Here is a 27699-nt window from a genome sequence, read left to right as displayed (position 1 = left end):
AACATCCAAGGTTTATTTCATGAAGGACTAAAGCAAAGAAAGTTAGCAGGAGGAAGCCCTGCCCCAGACACAATATTTAAAGGAATACGAAGTTCCTAGTGCAAGGGAGGAAAGACTCACAATAAAACCTTCCAAAATTAGTCGAGCCAAAACTTTGCACTGGCAATGCCTTTTAACAGGTAATGATGGATGCTGTATATGAAGAAACCTGAGCAGAAGAGGATGATCATGAAGGACAAGGTGACGAGGGTGTAGATGGACATTCGCTTCTCCATAGTACCCCTGATCAGGCAGAAATAGGGCCCGGGGCAGCTGTCGGTGCTGCAGTGAATGATGGCTTGACTCACCAAGGGCAGGTGTTGGAACATGAGAAGGAAAGAAAACACGCACTGTGCACCAACCTGCAGGAGGAAGTAAAGAAGGTACAAAAGCAAAAGCATCTTCTCCTGGTGGAAGTTCAGGATGGACTTCTTCGGGGAAGGGACATGTTCCTGGATCCCCACCATGGAGCCTTCCTCCATTTCACTTGCCACGGACTCCACTAATTTGACTTTGATCTGCTTGTGCCGAATCTGAGCCAAGAAGAATTCCATGAGGAAGAAAAGGGCCAAAAAAATAAAGAAAAAGAAGTACCAAATTCCCACTACAGGACTTCTAAAACGTTTTTCAAAACACTCAATCAAACAAGGATTGGTGATGTTGCCGTGGCACCAGAAATCTTCATGGACGGAGGCCCACGGCATGCGCACCACGTATACCACCACTCCATAAACCGCAATGAAGCCAAACCACAGCTGCCGCCCAATGTAGTAGCTGGATTTGTCACCAGCCACCGAGTGTAGCACAGGGATCAGTCCAGCTACTGCTGCTGCAGCCATCTCTTCAGACCCTCAACAGATCACGGAATCCGAGACCAGGAGAACTCTCCACGGCACCTCAGGAAAGGCAAAAACGAAAGAACACAGTGTTAGAACGTGGGAGCGGGTGCCAAGAACCCTGAGGACATCCAAGGGACTGACTGGCTCAAGTTTAGATCTGCCACCAGCAGTTAGTTTCACATATTTACACATGGGTAGTATTTGTACCCCTACATTGTGGTTATTCCTCTCTCCATGTTTCAGCCTCTGAGAAAGGCTGTGCACTCAGGACATGCCCAAATGCACTACAATTACATATCCCATCTCTCCTACTAGACTATCAGCTTCCGGAGGTAAGGAATCAAACTTTATTACATGTACAACAGCCATATCATCCAGTATGAATGATTACATCTAAGGACCTAATTAAACTTGATAAATGAACAAAGGAAGGGTGGAAGGAATTGGTGAATTTAACAATTCAGGTGTGTCTGGTTGTTCTAGAAGCCCTATGGCAATCTCTATACTTTGTATCTTTCCCAGGAGATGCCCTAGGACTACAGAGGAAAAGAATAGTAAGCACATTTCCTTTCTTTCTTGCCCATGATTCTGTTCCATCCACAACTCTTCAGAGGTGCCTAGCACCATACATTATTTATAATAATTATAATAATAATAAACAATAATGACATAAATAATAAATAATACAAACAATAATAGCAGTAACAATGATTAAAAAAAACACCGGCTACTTATTGACAACCTATATATGGCAAACCCTGTGCCATTGGATTAAATACATTATAGAAGAGTAAAATGTGGTAAATATCGTTCTTAGTTTGATTTTGTTAATTGTCAGTGCTTGTCCTCTCTTAAATATGTTCTTGCACATGACAGTGATCAATCATAACTTAAGGTTTAGAGTATGAGCATTTAACAAATTTCTTTGTGGGTTTTTTTTGTGTGTGATGAAATACACATTAACATAAAATCTACTATTATGACCATTTTTAAGCATAAGCTTCTGTGGCATTAGGCACATGTACACTGCATCCACCCCCAGAACACTTTCATCTTCCTAAACTGAAGCTCTGCCCCAAAACAGTAACTCCCCTTTGCCCCCCACCCTCTCCCACTCCCTGGAAACTACCACTCTACTTTCTGTCCCTATGAGTTTGAATACTCTGGGAACCACCTCTAAGAGAAACCATACCATATTTATCCTTTGTGTCTGGCTTATTTCACTTAGCATAATGTCTTTGTTTCATCCATGTTGTAGCAAGTGTCAAGTTGTCCTTCCTTTTGATGGCTGAATAATATTCTACCGTGTGGATAAAATACATGTTTTCATATTCACTCATTGATAGACATTTGGGTTATTTCACTTTTTGGCTGTTGTGTATAAAGCGACTAGATGGGTGTACAAATACATTTGAGTTTCTACAATCACTTCTCGCGACTATATAATGAGAAGCGGAATTCCTGGATACCATGGTAAATCTATGTTTAACTTTTTTGAGGAATGACCACGATGCTTTTCTCAGCTGTTGTGCCATCTGCATTCCTACCAGCAATACATAAGTGTTCCAGGCTCCCCACATCCTTACCAACACTTATTTTCTCAGGGCTTTTAAAATGCATTAGGGGGCACATGGGTGATTCAGTCCATTAAGTGTCCAGCTCTTGATTTCTGCTCAGGTCCGTGATCTCAGGATCGTGAGATCCAGCAGGGTGTCAGGCTCTGCACTGGGGGCAGAGCCTGCTTGGGATTCTCTCTCTCCCTTTCCTTTTGCCCCTCTCCCACACTCCCTCACTCTCTTCTCTCTCTCAATCAATAAATAAAAAATTTTAAGATGCTTAGGACTTTTATTGAAAAATTGTCACGGTTAGTGCTGAAAAGTCTTCTTCAAAGGTGCCTGAGACTCAGCAATATTTCTAAATTACTCCCAAGTATCAGGTCACATCATTCATTCAGTATCCTTCAAACAGCCCATACACAGGCATCATGAGAGGCAGACTCCAGAGTAAGCTGATGGATGCAGGACTACCTGTTCAGCCTACCAAGGGCAGTGGTTGATCAAGGAAAAGAGCCAAAGGGGTAGACGGGACAGTGGGAAAACAATACATATTCTGGGCACTTATTATCTGCTAGGCACTCTACTATAAGTAGACAGTTACCTGGTTCATTATCTCATTTATTCTTTAGAACAACTTTATGAGATAAGTATTCTCAGTTTCCAGAGAAGAAAACTGAGATTTAGAATGCTTAAGAAACTCCTCCATGATTATTATACTGCCAAGCACATGGAGCTGCCAGGATTAGAAACCGGGCAGCCTGAACTTTGGACTTCACCTGCTTCACAAGGGCATGGCCCAGAGGTGACAGGGAAGAAAGGAGGAGGGCCATGGTGGGCCCCTGAACTCTCACCTGCCAACTCTTGCGGGAAATAAAGCAGTTGGTGTCCAGGCCCACAGATCTTCGCTTTTCTTCCTTCAGAGACAACTTGGTAGCCAAATCCCAGTCAACTGAAATTAAAGCATCAAATCTCCAGTAACGTGTGTTGAGTAGGGACTAAACTCGCAGGCAACTGGAGGAGTGGAGCCTGTCTGTCCAGGAGGTTTGTCCCTGCTTCTGCTGCCACAGCTCTGAAGCCCTGTCTCTTCTGTCCTTTCCCATGTAAAACCTGGCGCTCAAGGGGTTGAAACCTCTCCTTCCTCCCCAACTGCTCCACTCCTTAGAATCTCCCAGCTAGCTGCCCCATTGGTTCTGCCATCTGCCTATCTTCACAGCCGCAACGAATCATCACTCTCAGAAAAGCAGATGTAGAAGAACCTTCAGATCAAGTCCCCTACCTTGTAGAGGGAAGAGTTTGTATGGGGTCAGGAGCCAGGCCCTGGTGATATTTGTGTCATGATCTGTCCTTTGCCTTCTGTCTGTTCCTGGATTCAGATCCCCAGTAGTCTATCAGCAGATTCAACAAGGAATACCTGATACCTTTCCCATTCTCCTCAAACCCTCAACCCCACTCTCCTAAACCCTCATCTTATTTAAATTGAAAAAAACTTATTTAAATTGAAAAACAAAAAGAAATTGCCATCCAAGAAACGCCCTCATTTTCCACATGAGTCCCAGACTTCTGAGAGACCCTACCCGTGAGTCAGACCCTGTCTTCCCTGAATCCTCGGTTTCTGCCTCTCTACAGAATCTTCCCACCAACATCCCATTTCCCCTACCTAGCTTCAACACTCTCTACTCTTCCTCCCAGCCAAGTTCCTGGGAGGGCTGGCCCTCCTCTACCTATGCTGTCTTCAGCCCCTCCTGGGTAGGGAAGTCAGGATCTCCGTCCCCATTAGAAGAATGATGAGCTTGCTTTAAGTCAAGCAATGAGAATGACTGCTTCACGGTTCTTTTTTTGCCTTGCCTGAAATCTCAGAACTACATGTTCAATTACAGTAATTCTATTTGACTAGGTTCATGGCATATTTATTTTCCTTCCTTGATAATTTTAATTTTAATTTTATGGTTTGATACTATAGGTCATATTGTAAATTAACACAAATTCTTCAGAGCTAAAATTATAAATAGACAAGAAAAGAAACACCTGGATTAATTTGGGTTTGATTTAAAGAGCAATTTCACAGGAATTATTACGTAAATTATTTAAAATATGGAAAAACTAGTATGTAGTCATTTAGGTCTAAATTCTCAGTGGCTGACATAAAGCAGATCTCAGTAAATGCTTGTTGAATATGTGAATGAAAAATGCAATGCTAAGAGAGGGAAAAACTGCAAAATGTTATGTGCTCAATAAACACAACATTGTTTAGCTATGTATGCCTATCTTAAACTAATGAACAACATGCAGATAAGTGGAAATAGAGAAAGCATTAACATGGTGGATTTGTGGGTGGATTTCTTTCTTTTTTATTTATTTTAATATTTTTACAGTGAATACAAACTGAGTGGAGGTATAGAATGCTCTGTAATACAACTATAGGTTCTCGTTTTTAATTTGGTAGAAGATGGGGTTTTGGTTGTCTCTTGAGACAAATCAAACCATTTCAAAATTCAGTAACCTAAAACAGCAATGGCTTATTTATTTCTAAAAATTCTGTGGGTCATATATCCGGGCAGGGCCTGGTTGGCTGTTCCAAAAGTGGTGTCCATGAAGTTGTGGTCTAATGGTAGCAAGCTTGACCTGGAAGGTCCAAGAAGCTTCACTCACATAACACATGTTCAGCTCCCCAACATGGCCTCTCTCACTGCACATGCTGGCAACCTCATCACTCAGTATTTTATCTCTAGCTTCTTTATTGCATGGCAGTTGGCTCTTCCAGAGAGCAAAAAAGCAGAAACAACACTGCCTCTTAGAGGCTAGCCTCAGAACCACACAATGTCACTTCTGCTATCTTGGATTCAAGGACACAGAAATAGATGCCCCTCCTGGCAAGAGGGTGTCATTGCAGAAAGAATGCAAGATGGGAGATACAGTTGTGGTCATCTTTGGAGAACAATCTGCCACTGAGTGCTTGAATAATGTTTTATTCCCAAAGTTGCAAAGAAACTTCTTTTAAGGTCCCCTGCCTGGTGGAATAGACTCTAAGGACAGTGGTATATAAAACCTCAAGTGTTCATGTCAATCATCTCAGCTGAAATGAACAAAGAAATGAGCAGCAGCAGTCTTGAGCAGGCCAGAGGGTAACTTGAGGCACATCCAGAGACCATGAGGCTGGCTATGCAAGGACACTTTACGAGGGCTGTAAACCTGGTCTGCCCACTATGGGTTCCTGAATCTTGACCACAGTTCCCCAGCATGAGCCCCTAATTCATTCTCTCTTTCTCACTCTCTCTCCAACATTACCTGGAGGTTTTATTTTTCTCATTTGAAGTTTTATAAAAGTGATTTTTAGCATAGTTTTTTTTACTGTAACAAAATACACATAACATAAAATGTACCATCTTAACCATTTTTAAGCGTGCAGTTTAATGTCATTAAATACATTTACATGCTATTTATAAAACCATCACCACCATCCATCTCCAGAACTTTTTTATCTTCCCAGACTGAAACTCGGTATCCATTTGACACTAACTCCCCTTTCCTCTTCCCCTGAGTCCTTGGCAACTACCATTCTACTTTTTGTCTCTATAAATTTGATGACTCTAGGGGCCTCATATAAGAGAATCATACTGTATTTGTCCTTTTGTTCCTGGCTTACTTCACTTAGCATAATGTCCTTAAGGTTCATCCATGTTGTAGTATGTGTCAGAATTTCTTTCTTTTCTTAAGGCTGAATAATATTCCATTGTATGGCTATACACGTTTTACTTATCCATTCAACCATCAGTGAACAGTAGGGTTGTTCTACCTTTTGGTTTTTGTGAATAATACTGCTATAAACATAGGTATTCAAATATCAAAAATGGTTTTTAAAAGATAATTAGTTAAGTCAACTAGTATTTATTGAGCATCTACTATGTGCCAGATGCTGTGCTAGATGCTGGGACTACAATAATAAATAAGACCATCTACATGTTCGGCCACCTCCTTGAAGCTTGAAGAGAGAGAGAGTTAACTAAGGAGATTTCAACATAGGGAGACAGCTATTAGGACAGAAAGAATGTGAGCCCATGGGCTAGGTACCCCGCCTAATCTTCTAATAAAGACTTTCTGGATGGTATCACTTTGCACTTGAGATCTGAAAAATGGTACAAGGGTGTGGGTAGCAGACAAGTGTGGACAGGCAGAGCAGCTTAGGCAGTAACCCAGAGGCATCTGAGTCAGAGAAGAAGGTAGGGTTGGTAGACAATGAGTCTAGAGAGCCAGGTAAGAGCAGAAGATACAATGAAGGCCCTTGGGAGCCTGGCAAAAGTTTGGATTTATCCTAAAAAGAATAGGAAGTCATTGGGGTGCCTGGGTGGCTCAGTGAGTAAAGCCTCTACCTTCGGCTCAGGTCATGATCTCAAGGTCCTGGGATCAAGCCCCACATTAGGCCTTCTGCTCAGCAGGGAGCCAGCTTCCCCTTCTCTGTCTGCCTGCCTCCACTTGTGATCTCTGTCAAATAAAATTTAAATAAAATCTTTAAAAAATATTTTAAAAAGAATAAAATCTTTAAAAAAGAATAATAGAAAGTCATCAAAATATTTCGAGTAGAGAAGTGTCATGATCTACTATTCACTTTACACTAATACCCTGTCTGGGTGTGAAAGTGGGTGGTGCAGAATAGCAGCAAAAGAACAGAGGAAGAACACTGTAAGTGGCCAGCAGATCCCATGCAGCAGATATTGGCAGATTTTGTCTGAAAGACCTGTGGTTCAAGACACAAACAAGGTAAGTTCAAAGTGAGCAAAAGGTCCCACACCATGTTACCTTTTCAGGCCCTCAGCTGTGGGCTCTGTAGGGATGTGCCACTGTGGGCTGGACTAGACCCCAAGTCTTAGATGAGCTGGATTTTCAGGGGCAGGGAGGGGCTGCGGTTCAAGTCAGTCTTTCCTGGGGTGCTGCTTGCTGATTCAGAGCAGGAGCAGAGTGAGGTGCAGGGCTCTCAACATGGGTACTCTTCACATTCGGGGTGAGACTACCATGAATCGGTCAGCTGGCTAGCATCCCTGGCCCTGGTGAACTAATTGCAAGTAGCACTCTCTGTGCATCGGGACAACCTGCAAGCCCAGGGCTGGGAGCTGAAAGCAGCTTCTGGAGCCCATGGCCTCTCAATTTTAAAAGGGATTTTTCCCGTGGAACGGCCCCGTCCTCTCTCAATCCAATCTTTAACCGGATGCCACCTACCTAGCTTTGACACATCTGGTACTGACAATGAGGGAAGGAGGGACAGGTGAGCTTGGAAGGAATTTACGAGGGAAATGCAAGGAATGGGGAGTTTTCAGCCCAACTCTAGCAAAAGGGCCTGTTCAGTAGTGAAACTGATGATGAGTATGAGGAAATGGAGACTGAGTCAAACCCAACACCTGCAGCCAATGCAACAACATGTTTTTTATGAAAAAGAGAAAGCTGAGAGGGGTCCCTCTGCAACCCAAGGGCCTCCAACAAGACTAGCAAAAGCACAGAGATGTGTGTGCTGCTAGGGGTAAGGCCCTAGCCCCAGGACAGCCAGGAGATGGGAAGTCCATGTCAAGGTACTCATAAAGTGGGCTGAGTTTGGAAACAATGTCCCCTGAGCTCCATGGATGAGAATTCAGGTGTTCCAGGTGACATCCATCATCTCAGGAACAGGTCTTTGATCAGAGTAAGGACATCAGGACACCCCCTCACTCCCTCCTTTCAGGGTCAGAGTGCATGAGTCTGAGCAAAGCAAGGAGTCACTGCCACAGAAGCAGAGCAGTTGAAAGAGACAGAGCTGAACAGTGTTGGAAACCGAGGGAGGTACAGAGGCCCACCCTGTGTGCAGTGCAGAAACTGCCCTGGAAACCCTTGGTGGCCCCACCCATCAGAAGTGGTTAACACCCTTCAAACCACCTCATCAAAGACAAAAAGGAACAAGAAGTTTGTGACACTGGTTTACATTAGGACTTGGTTCTTTTCTCTGTGGCACCCCTAGGGCCTGAAGGAGCTGAATAAGTAAGTAATTAAGTAATAACCCACTTGGGCGAAGAGAGGTGTTTAAGATGATGTATTCCACACCGCCTTAGCTTGAATTAAATAAAATCATGCCACACATTGCCCCAGAAATAAACGAGGTGATCAAGACCTAGGACTATGATAGGAGTGTGTACTCTCACAAATGGAGAGCCCAGACAATAAGCCCCGTGGTTTCTGAAACAGCAGCCAGGAGGAGGTCATAACCCAAATAGCTACAGAAATTCCAAGGCTGTCACAACGGGGATGCCAGAGTGCTCAGGAGCCAAGAAGACTCATCTCTGAACTTTTGCAAGTCTTGCAGGGGGCCCTTGGATTGCAGAGGGACCCCTCTCAGCTTTCTCTTTTTCATAAAAAACATGTTGTTGCATTGGCTGCAGGTGTTGGGTTTGACCCAGTCTCCATTTCCTCCTGCTCATCATCAGTTTCACTACTGAACAGTCCCTTTTGCTACAGTTGGGCTGAAAACTCCCCATTCCTTGCATTTCCCTCAAGATCATCAAGGGGAATTCCTTGTCTGGTAGGAGCTGTGGGGAAACCAAAGAGGAAACTGATACCTCCTATTTAAGAGCAGGTCTGCACCTGTCTAACAAGAACACCACTGAGCCCCCGAAATACGCAGGCAGAACATCTCACCTGGAGAACTTGTAGTTCATAAGGCATCTGGACACTGAAGGCATGTTGCCATGCTGCTCTGGGCATGAGATCATGATCCAGCATCGAAAGATGAAGCCGTGACAGCGTGAGGATGCATCTTGACTGCTGTTCTTCCCCTTGTGATGCTCCCTCAAGGTCAGGACCCAAATAGGTCTCCATCTGACCCATGAATAATGCACCAGTCTGATAGCTACATAGCAGGTGTGAGCCCATCGTACTAGAACGGTGTGGTATATATACAAGCAATGTACCTGAACCAGAAGCGACCATAATCATGGCATGGCATGTTTGAATGGCAGCTGCTGCTGCACGATGAGGGTCCTTGCCAACAACCAAGTGCTGGCATGCGGGAGAACCGCAGCTATTACTCTGACGAAGGAACTTACGTCACTGCCCTTGGCTTGATGAGTGAGGCTGACACTCCTTCAGGACACAGTCCAGACTTTCTCTCCATCATAGCATCTATAGGAGGCAAGGGAAGTAAAAAAAAGATGGCACAGACCGCCAGAGGAGCAAATACACACCACACCCACAATCTAACCAGAGGACATGCTTCCTATCAAAACAGGAACATACAAGAACCATCAACAGGAAGAAGGGAGCATCCTCAACTCAACCTCTGACTCAGAGTGGAGGGGTGGGTGCAGGGACGGATGGAGACGCTGCTCCAGCAGCAGTGCCTATGGGATCTGTGAGGCTAGGGTCCAGTGCCCTGTCTAAGGGAATGGTGGACTCTGGACAGAAGACAAGCATACCATAATCTCAAAGTCACCTTCCCTGTAGCATGGTTTTGGGCCAGTCTGAACTCCGGCCACACAGCAGCACGTGATAGGAGGAAACTCCTGCAGACCATCAGGAGCAGGTGGGAGGATTGCTTCACCACTTCCCGCAGCCTTGTCCTATGGAACCAGAGGTCCTGAGAGCCCAGCCCATGTGTGGCAGGCACTGCCGTCCCACTCTTCTCTCATAGGACTAGAATTGTGAGCTGGGTACACAGCTTCCCTTAATAAGACTGCATTTCCCAACCTCTCCTGCTGTCAGAAACACTCCAGTCAACAGGATGTGAGCAGGGGAGGTGGCAACTTCCGGAACCTCCTTCCCTCTCTTTTTCCCCATTCTCACTCGCTGAAATGCTGTCCCCAGATGCAGAGAAGGGCCTTCCCCCAGGAATAGAAGCATAGAAGGAGTCTGGCCTCCTGAAGACTTCCGAAACAGAGTTTCCATACCCGTTTGAACTTCTACAGGCAACAGAAATACAGTGTCTAAGTCAGCATTCTTCTGGATGTCTCTGCCCCAGCCGAACTAACATCCAACTAATATCTGACCGAAGAAGAGGCGGAATCAGGTAATTTCAGAGAACCAAGAGAATGTACAACGAGTGGCTGAGAAAGGTCAAGGACAATATGAGGTGGAAAAAAAATCATACAATTGCTGCAGGGGGAGCGGTCTGTGAACCCTTAGCGGCCACTACCAACTATGGCTCCAGAAGACCAAATGCTAGGGAGGGAGGTAGAAGATCACGCCCGGGCCTGTGCTGCTCCTGGTGCTCCTGCCAAAGTGTCCTGAGGTGGGCGTCGATTTTCACAGGTGGCTCGGGACCCGTAAGGGCATGCCCTTGGGAGTCCCCCTCCATGAGGGCTGAGGAGCAACACTCCAAGAAATGCACAGAAACAGAAAAAGTCATGCTCAGGTTCTTGCAAGGAAACTGCCAGGCAAACACAAAGGCAGGCCAAACAGCCGTCCCCTGATCAACTGTGGATGGGGCAAAACGCATCTCACGTTCCCACCTCCTGGAGAGCAGAAGGATGGCTAGGCCATCCCAGCCCCCACACATGAACTCAAAACAGGAGGTTCTGGGTTCTCGGGGTTTGGTAGCCTAAAAACAGTATAGAAAGCAGGCCTATGTTCCTCCCACCCCTAGCCTGGAAGATTCCTCATTCTCTGTTGACTGCTGAGAATAATGAACTTCAGGTGTGACTCCACCGGGAACAAGGAGGCACCAGGTCGCCGGGTCTAATCACACCGACTGTAACCTTGATCTCACACCTGTCCTTGCTGTTTCCTCACGAAAAAAGGAAACAGAAAAAGGAAGAATGGGAGGAAGGGTGGGATGGAGAAACCTTAGCTGGGACCTCGCTTACAGGTTCTTATGCTGTGCACTGCACAACATCAGGGGGCGCCGTTCACCGAGATTCTAGTACTGATAGTGTTTCCTGGAACTGGGCATTGTGCACACCACGACCCCGCGTGAATCCAATGCTCGGTGTCGAGGTCCCCAACCCAGCTCCGTAGAGATGCCTGGCTCAGTGCTCAGAGTCCTAGAGACCGCCTTGGAGTTCAGACTGGGTAGAGAAGGGGAGACCATTGGGCTGGGAGGCTGGAGACAGGAGGGCTCAAGGACTAAAGGCCCCAGGAGGCAGTGAGGCATGGAGAGCATGCTTCAAAACTGATATACTCAATTCATGTGCCCCCCAAAACCCTGCTATGTGACCTTGGGTAGATTAGCAATTGCTCAAGGCACCTGGATGGCTCAGTCGGTGAAGTGTCTGATTCTTGATTTTGGCTCAGCTCATGATCTCAGGGCTGTGAGGTGGAGCCCTAGGTCTGGCTCCTCAGCATGGACCCTGCTTGTGATTCTTTCTCTCTCTATCTCTCTCTCTCCCCCTCTGTCCCTTACTTGACCCGATTCTCATATGCTCTCTCTCTTTTAAAAAAGAAAGCAAAAAATTAGTAATCTCTCCCAACTTGTTAGCTCTTCTATGACATGCCCACCTCACAGGGTGCTATAAGGATTAAATGACACAGCTGGGGGAAGCCAGGCCCCAGCCTGGCACTTGGTCTGCACTCAGCAAACTCCATTTACAGTCCCATCTGCTCCTACCCAGCCTTTGGGTTTGCTGAACTTGTCTGTTTGTATAGCTGCTCTATACAAACCTGGAACTACAGTCGATGAGCAGTGGGCCAGAGCGTACAGACACACAGGTCTATGGCAGGTGGAGGAAAGGGGTGGCAGCCACCCCAAGTTCCACTCAGCATGGTACCCCTTCAAGCCACCTCCCAAGTCTTTGCTTTCCTGTGATTTTAAGACCTCGTAAATTAAGTCTGCCCTGTGGGAGCTCCACAGCACCAGCACCCACATTCTTCTTGGGATCTGACTTCTGTCCCCACAACCCACCCCGCGTCTGTATTCTCCAAGGTCACGGGGAACCCCTTGAACTCTCAGTTGGCCTTCCTGAGTCTATTGCTCCATGTGGAGTTTGACTCACAGAGCTCAAGAAATCTTTGTAAATTCAGATGTCTCTCTTTCCTGAATATCGCCACTTCATCCAGGTGGCCACGCTTAGCATTGGTAATAGGAACAGTTATGCAACCCTGGGACAACGGAGAAGCACAAACTGTACACTTTAGATAGGGGATTGTATGGTCTGTGAATGCCTTAATAAAGCAATGAAAAAGTAAATAAAAGTTTAAAAATAAAGTAAATAATGGTGGGAACAACCTGACCTTATTGGTTTTCCCAATGCAGTGTCATATAAAATATACAGCATTGCCTGGGGATTATTCTGACCAAAAAGATTTAACCTGAATAAAATCAAGCCTTTTGGCCTCACTTCCAGTTTACAGGAAGTGTGAGGAATAGAACAAATCATGCAGGGTACCTTGGTGGCTGTCTGTTAAGCGTCTGCCTTCAGCTCAGGTCATGATCCCAGGATCCTAGGATTGAGTACCATGTCAGACTCGCTGCCCATCGAAGAGTCTGCTTCTCTCTCCCCCTCTGCCACCCACCACCCACTCTTTTGCTCTCTCTCTCTCAAATAAATAAATCAAAATAAGTAAATAAATAAATATCATGCTAAGAGACACTACAAGGAAGTTGTAAGACAAATATAAAAATGTGGAATATTCTGCGGCTCCTGCGTGACTCAGCCGGTTAAGCAGTCTGCTTTCAGCTCAGGTCATGATCCCAAGGTCCTGGGACTGAGCCCCAGCTTCTTCCTCTGCCTGCCATTCTGCCTGCTTGTGCTCTCTTTCAAATAAATAAATAAAATATTTTTTTAATGTGGAATATTCAATGTAATCTTTTAAAAGGCAAGGGAACTGTTCCAGATATAAAGAGATCAGCCACATGCAATATGTGAAACTTGAATGAACCAAGATTTTGAAAAAACCTCGGTAAAAGCATTTAGCGGCACAACTGGAGAAATTCAACCATGATCTGAATATTAAGGAGTTAGTGTTCACTATCTTAGGTGTCACAAAGACATTTCGTTGATGCAGTGAGCTGTCCTTACTCCGAGGAGGTTTCTGCTGAAAAATTTGGGGTCCAACTATCATGATGTCTCCACCTGCCAAACATCTCTAAACATACATGGAGAGAGGTAAAGCAAATATGACAGAGCGTTAACAAGTATTGAACTGGTGGGGGGTGGGACAGGCTTAGTAGTACTATGCTTCAACTTTTCCTTAGGTTTGAATTTTTGTAATAAAATGCAGAACAGAGTGATTTATTTCATTTTTTTCCTTTCCTTGTTCCCTGCCACCACGTTAGATAGTTCAGCACCTCATAGGTGGACAGGGGTGACATGAACACAGAGCCACCTTCTCTGGGGCACTGGCCCTCATCTCTCCGCACAGCGAGCCATCCACACCTGCATGAACTGGTAGCCTGCAGCCTTCTGAGCACACGGCTGCTGCTAGAGCAGGCACCGCCCTCCTTGCCATCTAGTCATTGTCTGTCTTCCCTACATACGAGGAAGTTCCTAGAGGGCAGAGACTATATCCCTCCACTTGTGGGTCCCCTGAACACAGAGCCTGGCACAGTGTAATGGTCAAGAAATCTCAACTAAGGGGTGTCTGGGTGGCTCAGTCGCTAAATGTCTGCCTTAGGCTCAGGTCATGATCCCGCATCGGGCTCCTTGCTCAGCTAGAAGCCTGCTTCTCTCTTTCGCTCTCCCACTCCCCCTGCCTGTGATCCCTCTCTTGCTGTGTCTTTCTCTGTCAAATAAATAAATAAAATATTTTAAAATTAAAAAAAAGAAATCTCAACTAAATGAAAGATTGGATGGATGCATGGATGCAAGGATGGATGGATGAACAAAAAAGCAGACGAAGGACTGGGCAGGTCTTCCAGCACTCAGGCCCTGCCGCTCCAGCCCACCTTCTATGGCACTGTCAGATGAGTCAGTGGAGCCAAAGTTCAGACAGAGGCACTCCCTGCACAGCACTCCCAATGGCTTCTTGCACTGACTGAAGCAGCCTGACTCTCCCACTATAACCCCTACATGATCCAGTCACATTTGATTGCTTGCACTCCCTGGAAAAACTCTATGCCTTTCCTTTCAGTGTTTCCTGTGCTAAAATGCCCTTCTGTCCTGCCCACTCTCTCACATCTCAAAACTTTCTTAAAAATCTATTTCATCATAAAATCTTTAAGATGCCAACAAACAGACAGGACCTTTCCCCACTCTGGAAATCGATTTGATTAGGTAATGGCATATTCTCTTAAATTTTTATTCTGCTAGCTAAGGACAGAATTCTTCAAGAGTAATTAAAATCTATGTCTTGGGAAAATAATATTCACAAGCTTGGATACCTGGGTTTTCTAGGCATCTTGAACTCCAGCCATGAAAACAGTACCTACGCTCATCAAACTCCTAAAAAAACAGACTTACATTTCTTTCCAACCGAACCATCCAAAGCACTTAAACTCCTTTCCTAGACCTTGGTAAGTCTTAAAGATTCCATAAATCAAATTATCTAAAATCTAAACACATTACAAAAGTAATCAGACTCTTTTTTTTCAAGATAGATTTATTTATTTATTTATTTGAGAGAGAGATTGTGAGCAAGGAGGAGGGGCAGAGGGAGAGGAAGAGAGAGAGAATCTCAAGCAGACTCCCTGCTCAGTGCAGAGCCTGACCTGGGGCTCCATCTCATGACCCTGAGATCAGGACCTGAGCCAGAACTAAGAGTCAGATGCTTGACTGACTCAGCCACGCAGGCTTCCCCGAAAGTAATCAGATTCTTTTTTTTTTTTAAGATTTTATTTATTTATTTGACAGAGAGATCACAGGTAGGCAGAGAGGCAGGCAGAGAGAGAAGGGGAAGCAGGCTTCCTGCTGAGCAGAGAGCCCAATGCAGGACTTGATCCCAGGACCCTGAGATTATGACCTGAGCTGAAAGCAGAGGCTTAACCCACTGAATCACCCAAGCGCCCCAGCAATCAGATTCTTAAACACATTTCAAATTATCCAAATCTATTATCATTCAGCTCTTTACATATTTCAAAATAACCCACAAGTTTGATATCAAATTCTCTTAGAGGTTTTAAATCACTATAGCAAGTATATTATGTCAGACTCTCTAACACGACATTCTCCTACAAATTTCAAATTCCTTAAGAAAGAATACAGACCAAAAAAAAGAAGAAGAAAGAAAGAAAGAAAGAAAGAAAGAAAGAAAGAAAGAAAGAAAGAAAGAAAGAAAAGAAAAGAAACAATACATACAAATTACTACAATGATTTCCAAAATATTTTTAAACCTAACCTTGCCAATATTTGGTATTGTTAGTATGCTCAACTTTAGCTGTTCTGGTAGGTATATAGCGGTTTTTCATTGTGACTTTAATCTGTATTTCCCTAATGAATAAGGATGGTCAGCACTTTCTCATGTGCTTATTGTCTACTCATACATACCTTAGTTTTTGAAGTGTCTATTGAAATGCTTTGCCTATTTTAAAAATTGAGGTTTTTTTTACTATTAAGAAGTTCTTTACATGTTCTGAATATCAATTCTTTGTCAAATGTATGTCTTGCAAAATATATTTCCCTGTTCATGTCATATCTTCTCATTTCCTTAACAGTGTGTTTAATAAATAGAAGTTTTTAATTTTCATTATATTTCATTTATCATATATTTTTTGTGGTTATTATTTTCTGCATCCTAAGAAACCTTCATCTATTTCCAAGTCACCAAGACATTCTCCTCTGTTTTTTTTCTAGAGGCAGTACAATTTTCGCTGTTATGTTTAGATCTACAATCCCTCTTGAATTAATTTTTATGTATGGTGTAAGTGGGGTGGGAATACACTCTTTTCTATAGAGATCCCCAGCTGTTTCAGTATTATTCCTTAAAAGACTCCTTTCCCCATTTAATTGCTTTGGCACCTTGTCAAAAATCAAATGGCCATGTAAGTGTGCATGATTTCTGGAATCTCTATGTCCCATTGACTTATTTCTTAGTCCTTCTGCCAACACCAACCAACAGTTTTGATTGCTGTAGCTTTGGAAAATGTCTTGAAGTCCAAGAGTATAAGTTTCCCAAGTTTATTCTTTCCCAAGACTGCTTTGGATATTCTGGGTCCTTGGAGTTTCCATATAATATCAACTTGTCAATCCCCATAAAGAAGCCTACGTGGATTCAGAATGAGAAATATTCTGCAAACTTTTTTATATTTTACTTCCTTTACAATGACCACTATTCTCTACCCATGTTATTGACAAGCACTTACACAAAATTCTATACCTCTCATCACATCTTTCTGTCGCTCGTAAATGACAATGACTTCTAAGCCTCTGATTCTTTTGACTCATCTTGTGCAATTTCCCCCAGAATTATTGTTGTTCCATCATTTATATCCCTTCCCTCTCTTTCTTCAAACCTCAATGCTCCCTTTTTAAAATAAAAATTAAACAGTTATTCTCAGATGTAATGATTCCCTGCTCTGGCTTCATGTAAGAGAAAGAACCCTCATCGAGGTGTTCAGAACTTCTAACTTCTTTACCAAGCTTACCACCTGGTTCCCTCTGTCCTAGGCTCTGTCACAAACTGTGATTTCAGACCAGTGATTCACTTGGTCAGTTTACTTACCGCTAAGGGAAAAGATTATTAGACTAAATCAATGTTGTGGTTTAGTTGTTGTGCTTGTGGTGGTTTTGCTAATACTAAAATCCCCTTAAGAATCAGATGAAATTCATGAATTCCCTTTCCAGGGAAAGAGACATAAACAAATAAACATTTTGCAAATTATTTCTGAGTGTTTATAAACTTCCTAGAACTTATCCATGGACTTTAGCTTAACAATCCCTGGACTGAATGCCTTTAAAAAACCATTTTTTTTTGTAATAACTCTTTCTTGTTCTAATTTGAATATGTCTTAGAAATAGAGGAAAAGCAGCAATTTCCATCCTTGCTAAGAACATGCGTCTGAGAAGAATGGTGCTGACATCCCGCAGGTATATTCTGGTGATTGGGATTCTGGGAAGTTCCCCTGCTTAGAAGGTAAGTGATAAAGGCAAGAAATCCCAGTACATCTGTTTCTGCCTCACAGAAAGCAAAGCTAATCATTTATAGAATTTGATGGAACTCTCTGCTTAAGTAGTATTTCTCTATCTTTCAATCTGCTCCATAAAATGTGACCAATATGCTCAACAACTTTGAACTCTTCTGCTAAATTTAGCTGGAAATGCTGTATTGAATTTAAAAATATATGTTGCAAATAAAATATTTTAATGTCATAACAACAGTTAAAGATTAGGTAAAGTGGAAATTGTATTGAAGACATCATTATGAACTCCTACTTTTAAAAAGTATAATAGTCTCCCCCTTATCCACAGGGATATATTCCAAGACCCCCAGTGGATGCCTGAAACCAAGGATAGTACCAAACCCTATGTATCTATTTTTTCCTCTATATACTTATGATAAAGTTTAACTTATAAACTAGTTACAGTAAGAGATTAACAACAATAGCTAAATAAAAATAGAACAATTACAACAATATGCTGTAATAAAAGTTTTGAAAATATTTATTGTACTCACTCTTCTTCTTTTTGTGTTGATGTGAGATAATAAAATGCCTGTTTGATGAGATGAAATGAGGGAAATGACACAGGCATTGAGATAAAATGTCGAGCTACTATTGGGCGACTGGTGCCTCAGTCAGTTAAGCGTCTGCCGTCAGTTCAGGTCATGATCCTGGGATGGAGTCCCACATTGCATCAAGGTCCCTTCTCAATGGGGAGTCTGCTTCTCCCTATCCCTCTCTCCCTCCACCCCACCACCACACTCGCACTCTCTCTCTCTCTCTCTGTCTCAAATAAATAAAATCTTTTTAGAAAAAAATGTCAGGCTACCATGGCCCTTCTGACCAAATTTCAGAAGAAGGACTATCTGTTTCTGGACCACAGTCCCTGAATGGGGTCTCTAATATATCACTGAAACAACCAACGTTTGGTGAAAAGTAGCTGATTCCATCTTTGTGGTGTAAAATACTTTATTTCCAGGTAATGAGATGCTTCAGACCATTTGGGGCAACACTGAGGAGACAAGAGCAAGTTTAAAGGATCTTTCGTTGGCTGAGATACTACAGTTTGAATAAAAAGGAAATAATCATTACATTTCATTGGAACAAATCTGAGAAAAATCATGAACCTATAATGATACTCCAGAAGGAGAAAAACAGGAAGTGCCCTAGGAGAAAATTTCAACTCATGAAAATGACCTTTATAGTGATGGTTGTGTTATTCTCTTTCTTATCACCTTGGCATTAATATTAATTGTATTGCACTGACATTGCTTATTATGTCAAGAAATTGTTAAATGCATTTATTTGTTTAAAAAGATCAAACTTGGGTGCCTGGGTGGCTCAGTCATTAAGTGTCTGCCTTGGGCTCAGGTCATGATCCCAGGGTCCTGGGATGGAGCCCCACATCAGGCTCCTTGCTCAGCAGAAAACCTGCTTCTCCTTCTCCCTCTCCCTCCACCCCTGCTTGTGTTCCCTCTCTCCCTGTCTCTCTCTCTGTCAAATAAATGGATAAAAATCTTTAAAAAAAAATAAAATAAAAATATCAAACTTGGAGTGTCTGGCTGTTTCGGTCAGTGGAGCACACAACTCTTGACTTCAGGGTTGTGAGTTTGAACCCCATGTTGGGTGTAGAGAATACTTAAAATTTTTTTAATTTAATAAAATAAATAAAAAGCTCAAACTTTATAGTTAGAAGGGTAACTGACCCTAATGATCATAGGAGAGATACCTACAAATGACTTCAAAGTGAGAGTTAATAAAGGAAAGAAATATTAGAAGGGTGTGGAATCCAATCCAGCAGTAGAGTAATTAGCTACAATCTGGATGCGGGGTTCATTACCTCATCAACTCAAATCAGGAGTACAGAAGCTATGAAAGAGATTCTGTCAGAAAGTGAGCACAGTCCCAGTTTCAGGGGGAAAACTCTGGCCTGAAAAGGCCTATTACAAATAATAAGGATTTCAGTTTAAATATCAGTTTGCTTTTGCAACACTAAGAAACACCCAAACTTAGTGACTAAAATTATCTCTTATTATTTCTCTTCATTCTGTGGGTCAGTTGAACAGCTCTTCTGGTCCGGTCTGGTTCCAGCTATGCTAATGGTCAGGCTGAATGGTCAAGGTCAGGTGATTGAAAGGTTACTCCATATGGTCTCTCATCCTCCACTAGATTAGCCCGGACTTCCTTACGTGGGAGTCTAAGATTCCAAACACAGCAGGAGAGAGCAAACCACAGTGTGTTACTTATGCTATTGTCCCATTGGTCAAAGCAATTCCAATGATCATGCTCAGAGTAAGAGTGAGAGAGGATTACTCAAGAAGGTATGAAGAAATCAGGATACGAACCATTACTGCAATAACCTCTTAGAGTTTGTTAACAATGAGATTTGCAAGTGTTGCTTAAATGCTTAGAAATGCTTTGTTTGTCAAATTTATAAGTCTACTTAGTTAGCATTAGAAATGTTTAAGAGAAGCAGACACATAAAATTTGTAATATGATTTGAAATATCTAAGGAAATATAATTAATCAACTTTTGAGTACTGTTAAATGTTTAAAGGCAATTTAAGCTTAAATTTATGAGTTAACTGCACATGAATCAAAGAACAAGTAAAAGTGATAGTCCTTATTTTAAAGGAACATTACTAAATTAATACATGTACTAGCAAGATTTCCAAGTTTAACTTAAAAGCTTGAGGAAGAATTGGGACTTAAATTTCATAACTCAGTTTAAGTGAGTAATAATTGAGACACCAATATTATAAATAATTTTCTTGCACACAAAAATCTCTCTCAGACTTACTAAACCTCAGCGAACACATTTATTCAACAGTTCATTCAAAATATATTTGTTGATCATCTGCTCTGAGATAGGTGCTTTCTAGACACAGGCAGAAAATGACTCCCAGGCCCTCCTTCTTTCATTGAGATTATACACTTGCAGAAAATACAGGGAGATAATAGACAAATACCAGTCAATCAGAGACTATTTCCTTATCTTCTGACTCTCTCATCTTCTTCATGGCAAAAACCTCTCCCTCCATTCCATCATCAACCAGTAATTGCAGCAGGGGTGTTTTCTCTCTTCTCCAGCCATCCAAGATGCCAAAAGGAAAGAAGGAGAAGGGGAGGAAGGGGGCCCCAATTCCTGATGTTGTGAAGAAGCAGGGGCCAAGGAGGTAGTCAGTGTCCTGTTTGAGAAAAGACTCAAGAATTTTGGCATCAGACAGGACATGCAGCCCAAAAGGGACCTCACCCACTTTGTCAAATGCCCCCATACATCCGGCTGCAGCGGCAAAGGGCTATTCTCTATAAACGTCTAAAAGTGCCTCCCAGGATTAACCAGTTCATTCAGGCCTTGACCTGCCAAACAGCTACTCAGCTGCCTAAGCAGACCCACAGATACCAAAGGCAAAGCAAGAGAAGAAGCAGAGATTGTTGGCCCTAGCTGAGTAGAAAGCTACCAGCAAAGAAGTTGTCCCCCCTAAGAGGCCACCTGTCCTTAAAGTCTTAAAGGGTTACTACTCTCACCACCTTGGTGGAAAACAAGAAGGCTCAGCTGGTAGTGATTGCACATTATGTGAATCCCATTAAGCTGCTTGTCTTCCTGCCTGCCCTGTGTCGTAAGATGGGGCTTCCTACTGCATTATCAAGGGGAAGGTCAAACCAGGGCTTCTGTCGATGGGAAGAACTGCACCACTGTCACCTTCACACGGGTTAACTCAGAAGACAAAGGAGCTCTGGCTAAGCTGGTGGAAGCCATCAGGACCAATTACAATGACAGATTTTATGAGATCTGCTGCCACTAGGGAGGCAACGGTCCTACGTCTGAAGCTGATGGCTTGTATTAATTGTATTAATTAATTAATTAATTGTATTAATTGTTGATGACAATTAAATCATATCTTTCAATAATCACTATCAACAGCCTGAGTGCTCCCATAAAACAGCACAGGGTTGCAGATTGTATAAAAAGGCAGGACCCATCCATATGCTGTCTACAGGAGATTCATTTTGAACCTAAAGATACATCCAGACTAAAAGTGAAAGGATGGCAATTTTCATGCCAACAGACCGCAAAAGAAAGCTGCAGTAGCAATTCTCTTATCAGACAAATTAGATTTTAAGCTAAAGACTGTACTTAGAGATACAGAAGGACATTATACCATTATTTTATATATATATTTTTTTAATTTTTTAAATTTCTTTTCAGTGTACCAGAATTAATTGTTTATGTACCACACCCAGTGTTCCATGCAATACGTGCCCTCCATAATACCCACCACCAGGCTCACCCAATTTCAGACCAATATCCCTGATGAATATGGATGCTAAGATTTTCAACAAGATCCTAGCTAATAGAATCCAACAGTCCATTAAAAAGATTATCCATCATGACTAGGTGGGATTTATTCCTGGGTTTCAAGTGTGATTTGACATTTACAAATCAATCAATGCAATAGAACAAATCAATAAGAGAAGAGAGAAGAACCACATGGTCATCTCAATTGATGCAGAAAAAGCTTTTGACAAAATCTAGCATCTGTTCCTGATTAAAACTCTTCAAAGTATAGGGATAGAGGGAACATTCCTCAACTTCATCAAATCTATCTATGAAAAACCCACAGCAAATATCATCCTCAATGGAAAAAAGTTGACAGCCTTCCCTTTGAGATCAGGAACACGACAAGGATGCCCACTCTCACCACTCTTGTTCAACATGGTATTAGAAGTCCTAGCAACAGCAATCAAAGAGAAATAAAAGGTATTCAAATTGGCAATGAAGAAGTCAAACTCTCTCTTTGCAGATGAAATGATACTTTCTATGGAAAACCCAAAAGACTCCACCCCCAAACTACTAGAACTCATACAGCAATTCAATAATGTGGCAGGATACAAAGTCAATGTACACTATACCATTCTTAAAGGGTCTATCCAAGAAGAGGATCTATAATTTACAATTGTAAATATCTATGCCCCCAACATGGAAGCAGCCAACTACATAAACCAACTGTTAACCAAAATAAAGAGACATATTCATAATAATACGTTAATTGTAGGAGACCTCAACCCTCTCACTCTCAGCAACAGACAGATTATCTAAGCAGAAAATCAACAAAGAAATATATATATATATGGTTTATCTGGTCCAGTGTGTCTCATATATATGTGTGTGTGTGTTTGTGTGTATGTATATATACACAGAGAATATTCTACCCTAAAACAACAGACTACTCATTCTTCTTGAGCACACATGGAACTTTCTCAAGAATAAACCACATACTGGGTCACAAATCAAGTCTCAACTGATACCAAAAGACTGAAATTATTCCATGCATATTCTCAGACCACAGTGCTTTGGAAACTGGAGGTCAATCACAAGAAAAAGTTTGGAAGAAATTCAAACACTTGGCAGCTAAAGACAATCCTGCACAAGAATGTTTGGATCAACCAGAAAATCAAAGAACTTAAACAATTCAAGTGAACAAAAACACTTCAGTCCAAAACCTATGGGATACAGCAAAGGTGGTCCTGAGGGGCAAGTACATAGCCATCCAAGCCTCACTCAAAAAAATAGAAAAATTCCAACTACCTTTACACCTTAAAGAAGTAGAGAATCAACAACAAATTAACCCTAAGCCATGCATGAGGAAGGAAATAATTAAGATTAGAGCAGAGAATTAGAAACCAAAAATACAGTAGAACACAACAAAACTGGAAGCTGATTTTTTGAAAGAATTAATAAGATCTATGAGACACTGGCCAGATTATCCAAAAGAAAAGAGAAAGGACCCAAATTAATAAAATTATGAATGAAAGGGGAGATATCATAACACCAAGGAAATATATACAATCATTAGAAATTTTTATCAACAGTTATATGCCAATAAGTAATCTAGAAGAAATGAATGCATGCTTAGAAACCTATTCTGTTCCATTGATCTATGTGTCTGTTTTTGTGCCAATACCGTGGCACAGCTTTGTAATATAGCTTGAAATTAGGCAGTGTGATGCCGCCAGCTTTGTTTTTCTTTTTCCACTTTTGGGACTTCATCAAGATAAAAAGGTTCTGCACAGCAAAGGAAACAGTCAATAAAACAAAGAGGCAACCCACAGAATGGGAGAAGATATTTGCAAATGACACTACAGATAAAGGGCTGGTATCCAAGATCTATAAAGAACTTCTCAAACTCGACACCTCCCCCCAAAAAAAATCAAGTCAAAAAATGGGCAGAAGACATGAACAGACACTTTTCCAAAGAAGACATATATTAATGGATAACAGACACATGAATAAATGTTCAAGATCATTAGCCATCCAGGAAATTCAAGTCAAAACCATATTGAGATACCACCTTACACCCAGTTAGAATGGCAAAAATTGGCAAGGCAAGAAACAACAGATGTTGGAGAGGATGTGGGGAGGGGGAAACCCTCTTACATTGTTGGTGGGAATGCAAGCTGGTAGAGCCACTTTGGAAAACAGTGTGGAGTTTCCTCAAAAATTTAAAAATGGAGCTACCCTATGATCCAACAATTACACTACTGGGTATTTACCCCAAAGATACAGATATACTTAAAAGAAGGGGAAAATGCACCCCAATGTTTATAGCAACAATGTACCCAATAGCCAAACGGTGGAAGGAGCTGAGATGCCCTTCCACAGATGAATGAATAAAGAAGATGTGGTCCACATAAACAATGGAATATTACTGAGCCACCAGAAAGTATGAGTACCCACCATTTGCATTGACATGGATAGAACTGGAGGAGATTATGCTAAGTGAAATAAGTCAAGCAGAGAGACAATTATCATATGGTTTCACTTATATATGGAACATAAGGAATAGCATGGAGGACATTAGAAGGAAAGGAAAAATGAAGGAGGTGGGAATCAGAGAGGGAGATGAACCATGAGAGACTATGGATTCTGGGAAAGAAACCGAGGGTTTCGTAAGGGAGGTGGGGGTGGTGGGGATGAGTTCGCCCAGTGATGGGTAGTAAGGAAGACATGTATTGCATGGAGCACTGGATGTTATATACAAACAATGAATCATGGAACACTACATCAAAAACTAATAATGTACTGTAAGGTGACTAATATAACATAATAAAATAAAATAAAACATGGAGGAAGAATTTTTTTTAAATCCCAAATAAACCATCTGACTCTATACCTAAAATAACTTTTAAAAAAAGAGGAACAAAGCCCAATATTAGTAAAGGGAAGGTAAAGACCAGAGTGGAAATAAATGAAATAGAGATGGGGGGGGAGAAGAAGAAGAAGAAGAGACAATAAAAGTAAGAGCTTTTTCTCTTTTTTTAAGATTTTTTAAAAATCTATTTGTCAGAGAGTACAAGCAGGGGGAGCAACAGGCAGAGAGAGAAGCAGGCTCCCCACTGAACAGGAAGCCTGATGCAGGATTTTATCCCAGGGACCTGTGATCATAACCTGAGCCGAAGGTAGACACTTAACTGACTGTGCCACCCAGGCATCCCAAGAGCTGGTTCTTTGAAAAGATCAATGAAATCAACAGCCAAACTCAAGAGAAAAAGGGAGAGGACCCAAATAAATAAAATCAGAAATGAAGGAAAAGTTACAATGAACACCACAGAAATACAAAGGCTAAGACATTATTACAATTATACACCAACAAATTGGAAAACTTAAAAGAAATGGATAAATCCTAAAAATACATAATCTTCCAAGGCTGAAACACACACACACACACACACACACACACACACACACACACACAAATAGAAAATCCGAATAGATCAATTACAAGTAATAAAATTGAAACAGTGATTTTTAAACTCCAAAACAACAGAAGTCCAGGACCAGATGGCTTCATGGCTTAATTCTACCAAACATTTAAAGAAGAGTTAGTACCTATTCTCAAATTATTCTAAAAGACTGAGGAGGAAGGAAGTCTTCAAACTTATTTTACAAGGTCACATTACCCTGTTACCAAAACCAAAGATACCACAAGAAAGAAAATTACAGACCAATATATCTGATAATATAGATGTAAAAATCCTAACAAAATATTAGCAAAAAAATTTCAATGATACATTAAAAGGATCATATACCACAATCAAGTGAAATTTATTCCAGAGATGCAAGGATGGTTCCACACCCACAAATTAATCAGTGTGATACTTCACATTAACAAAACAAAGGATAAAAATCATATGATCATCTTAATAGGTACCGAAAAGCATGTGACAAAATTCAACGTTCGTTTATGATAAGGAATAAAACTCAACAAAGTAGGTCTAGAAGGAATGTATCTCAGCATAATAAAGGCTATATATGATAAGCCCACAGCTAACATCATACTCAACAGTGAAAAGCTTTCAGCATTTCCTGTAGGATCAGGAATAAGACAAGTATGTCCACTCTCACCACTTTTATTCAACATAGTATCGGAAATCCTAGCCATGGCAATTACACAAGAAAAAGAAATAAAATTCATCCAAATTGGACAGGAAAAAGTAACACTGGATAGGAAAAAGACATATTTGCAGATGACATGATACTATATAGAGAAAACCCTATATAGAGAAAACCCTAAAGACTCCACCAAAATCTGTTAGAACTAATAAATGAATTCAGCAATATCACTGGATACAAAATTAACGTACAGAGTTCAGTGTTTCTATACACTAATAACTATAAGAAAAAGAAAGTAAGAAAATAATTTCATTTATAATTTCATCAAAAATAATGAAATACCCATGAGTAAATTTAACCAAAGATGTGAAAGAATTGTACTCTGAATACAGTTTAAACTGTTAAAACTTAAACTAAAAAGGCACCTGGGTGGCTCAGTCGGTTAAATGTCTGTCTTCAGCTCAGGTTAAGATCTCAGCGTCCTGGGATCAAGCCTCACATCAGGCTCCCTGATCAGCAGGGAGTCTGCTTCTCCCTCTCCCTTTGTACCTCCCCTTGCTTGTGTGCTCTCTCTCTCCCTCTCTCAAATAGATAAAATCTTTATTAAAAAAAGACATTGATGAAAGAAATTGAAGACATGAATAAATGGAAAGATATTTTGTGCTCATGGATTAGAAGAATTAATATTATTAAAGTGTCCATACTACCGAAACAATCTACAGATTCAGTGTAATCCCTATCAAAATACCAATGACATTTTTAACAGAACTACAACTCAAAATGTGTATGGAGCCACCAAAAAAATTCAAAAGCCAGAGCAACCTTGAAAAAGAACAAAACTGGAGGTAGCATGCTCCATGATTTCAAACTATACTACAAAGCTATATTAATCAAAACAGTATGGTACTGGCATGAACACAGACACATAGATCAATGGAACACACTACAGAACCCAAGAAAAGACCCACACATATAGAGTCAATTAACCTGTGACAAAAGAGGAAAGAATATACAATGAGGAAGTCTCTTCAATAAATAGTGTTGGGGACATTGGACAGTTACCTGCAAAAGAACAAAACTGGACCACTATCTTACACCATATGCAAAAATAGACAAAAATTAAATGTACTGAAGACTTGAATATAAGACTTGAAACCATAAAACTCCTAGGAAAAAATATAGGCAGTAAGTTTTTTGACATAGGTCTTAGCAATATTTTTAGACCAGTCTCCGCAGGCAAGGATGAAAAGCTAAAATAAACAAATGAGACTACATCAAACTAAAGTTTCACACAGTGAAGGAAACCAACATAATGAAAAGACAACTTACTAAATAGGAAAAGGGTTGGTAGGGTTTGTTTCTCCCAGAAGAACAAACAAAGGAAAAAGCTGTTCCGTGCTTCTGGTGGGGCCTAGCTGTGCTTGGCATTCCTTGGCCATAGTGATAGCACTCCAGTCTCTGCCTCCATCTTCACATGGCCTTCTTCCCTTGTGTGTCTCTGTGCGACTTCTCCTCTTCTTATGCAGACACCAGTAGTATCGGATGTAGGGCCCACTCTAATAAATCTTAACTGATAACATCTGCAAAGACCCTACATGCTAAGGCCACATGCTAAGGTTCCATGTGGACAGGAATTTGGTGGGAACACTTTTCAACTCACTACAGAAGATAAACATATTTGAGCATTACTTTAATAAGGACTCTTTCATTGCATATGTCAGAAACCACTAACTACCTTACCCAGGAAGGGAATTAAACCATGCAGGATTGCCTCCATAACTTGATTGCCCAGGATCATCCTCTGGTGCCAGGTACTGTTTGGATCCAACAGGCGACTCAGGAGTCCATCACTCTCCCTCCATTGCCACCTCTGCTTCCTTCTGTTGGGAG

General features: G+C 41.6%; 1 protein-coding gene and 1 pseudogene across 4 annotated transcripts; one reads left to right on the top strand and one right to left on the bottom strand.

Annotated features, from left to right (window-relative positions):
* LOC116594018 lies at positions 1-27699 on the bottom strand. 4 transcript variants are annotated; one of them, XM_032348858.1, is made up of 3 exons: positions 27550-27699; positions 9089-9571; positions 1-935 (listed from the first exon to the last, which is right to left on the bottom strand). In XM_032348858.1, the coding sequence occupies exon 3, from the start codon at positions 876-878 to the stop codon at positions 138-140; it is 741 nt and encodes a 246-aa protein (XP_032204749.1). In that variant the 5' UTR covers positions 879-935; positions 9089-9571; positions 27550-27699; the 3' UTR covers positions 1-137. The 4 variants fall into 4 exon arrangements, with proteins under 4 accessions (XP_032204749.1, XP_032204748.1, XP_032204750.1 ...); XM_032348857.1 differs by lacking the exon at positions 27550-27699 and adding an exon at positions 27139-27219; XM_032348859.1 differs by lacking the exons at positions 9089-9571; positions 27550-27699 and adding an exon at positions 3711-3908.
* Positions 20514-21249, top strand: LOC116594020 (annotated as a pseudogene).

Source organism: Mustela erminea, chromosome 6, assembly GCF_009829155.1.
Source record: "Mustela erminea isolate mMusErm1 chromosome 6, mMusErm1.Pri, whole genome shotgun sequence".
NCBI classification, from domain to species: domain Eukaryota; kingdom Metazoa; phylum Chordata; class Mammalia; order Carnivora; family Mustelidae; genus Mustela; species Mustela erminea.
Note: the sequence above shows the minus strand (reverse complement) of the source record. Positions and strands in the feature narration are given on the sequence as shown.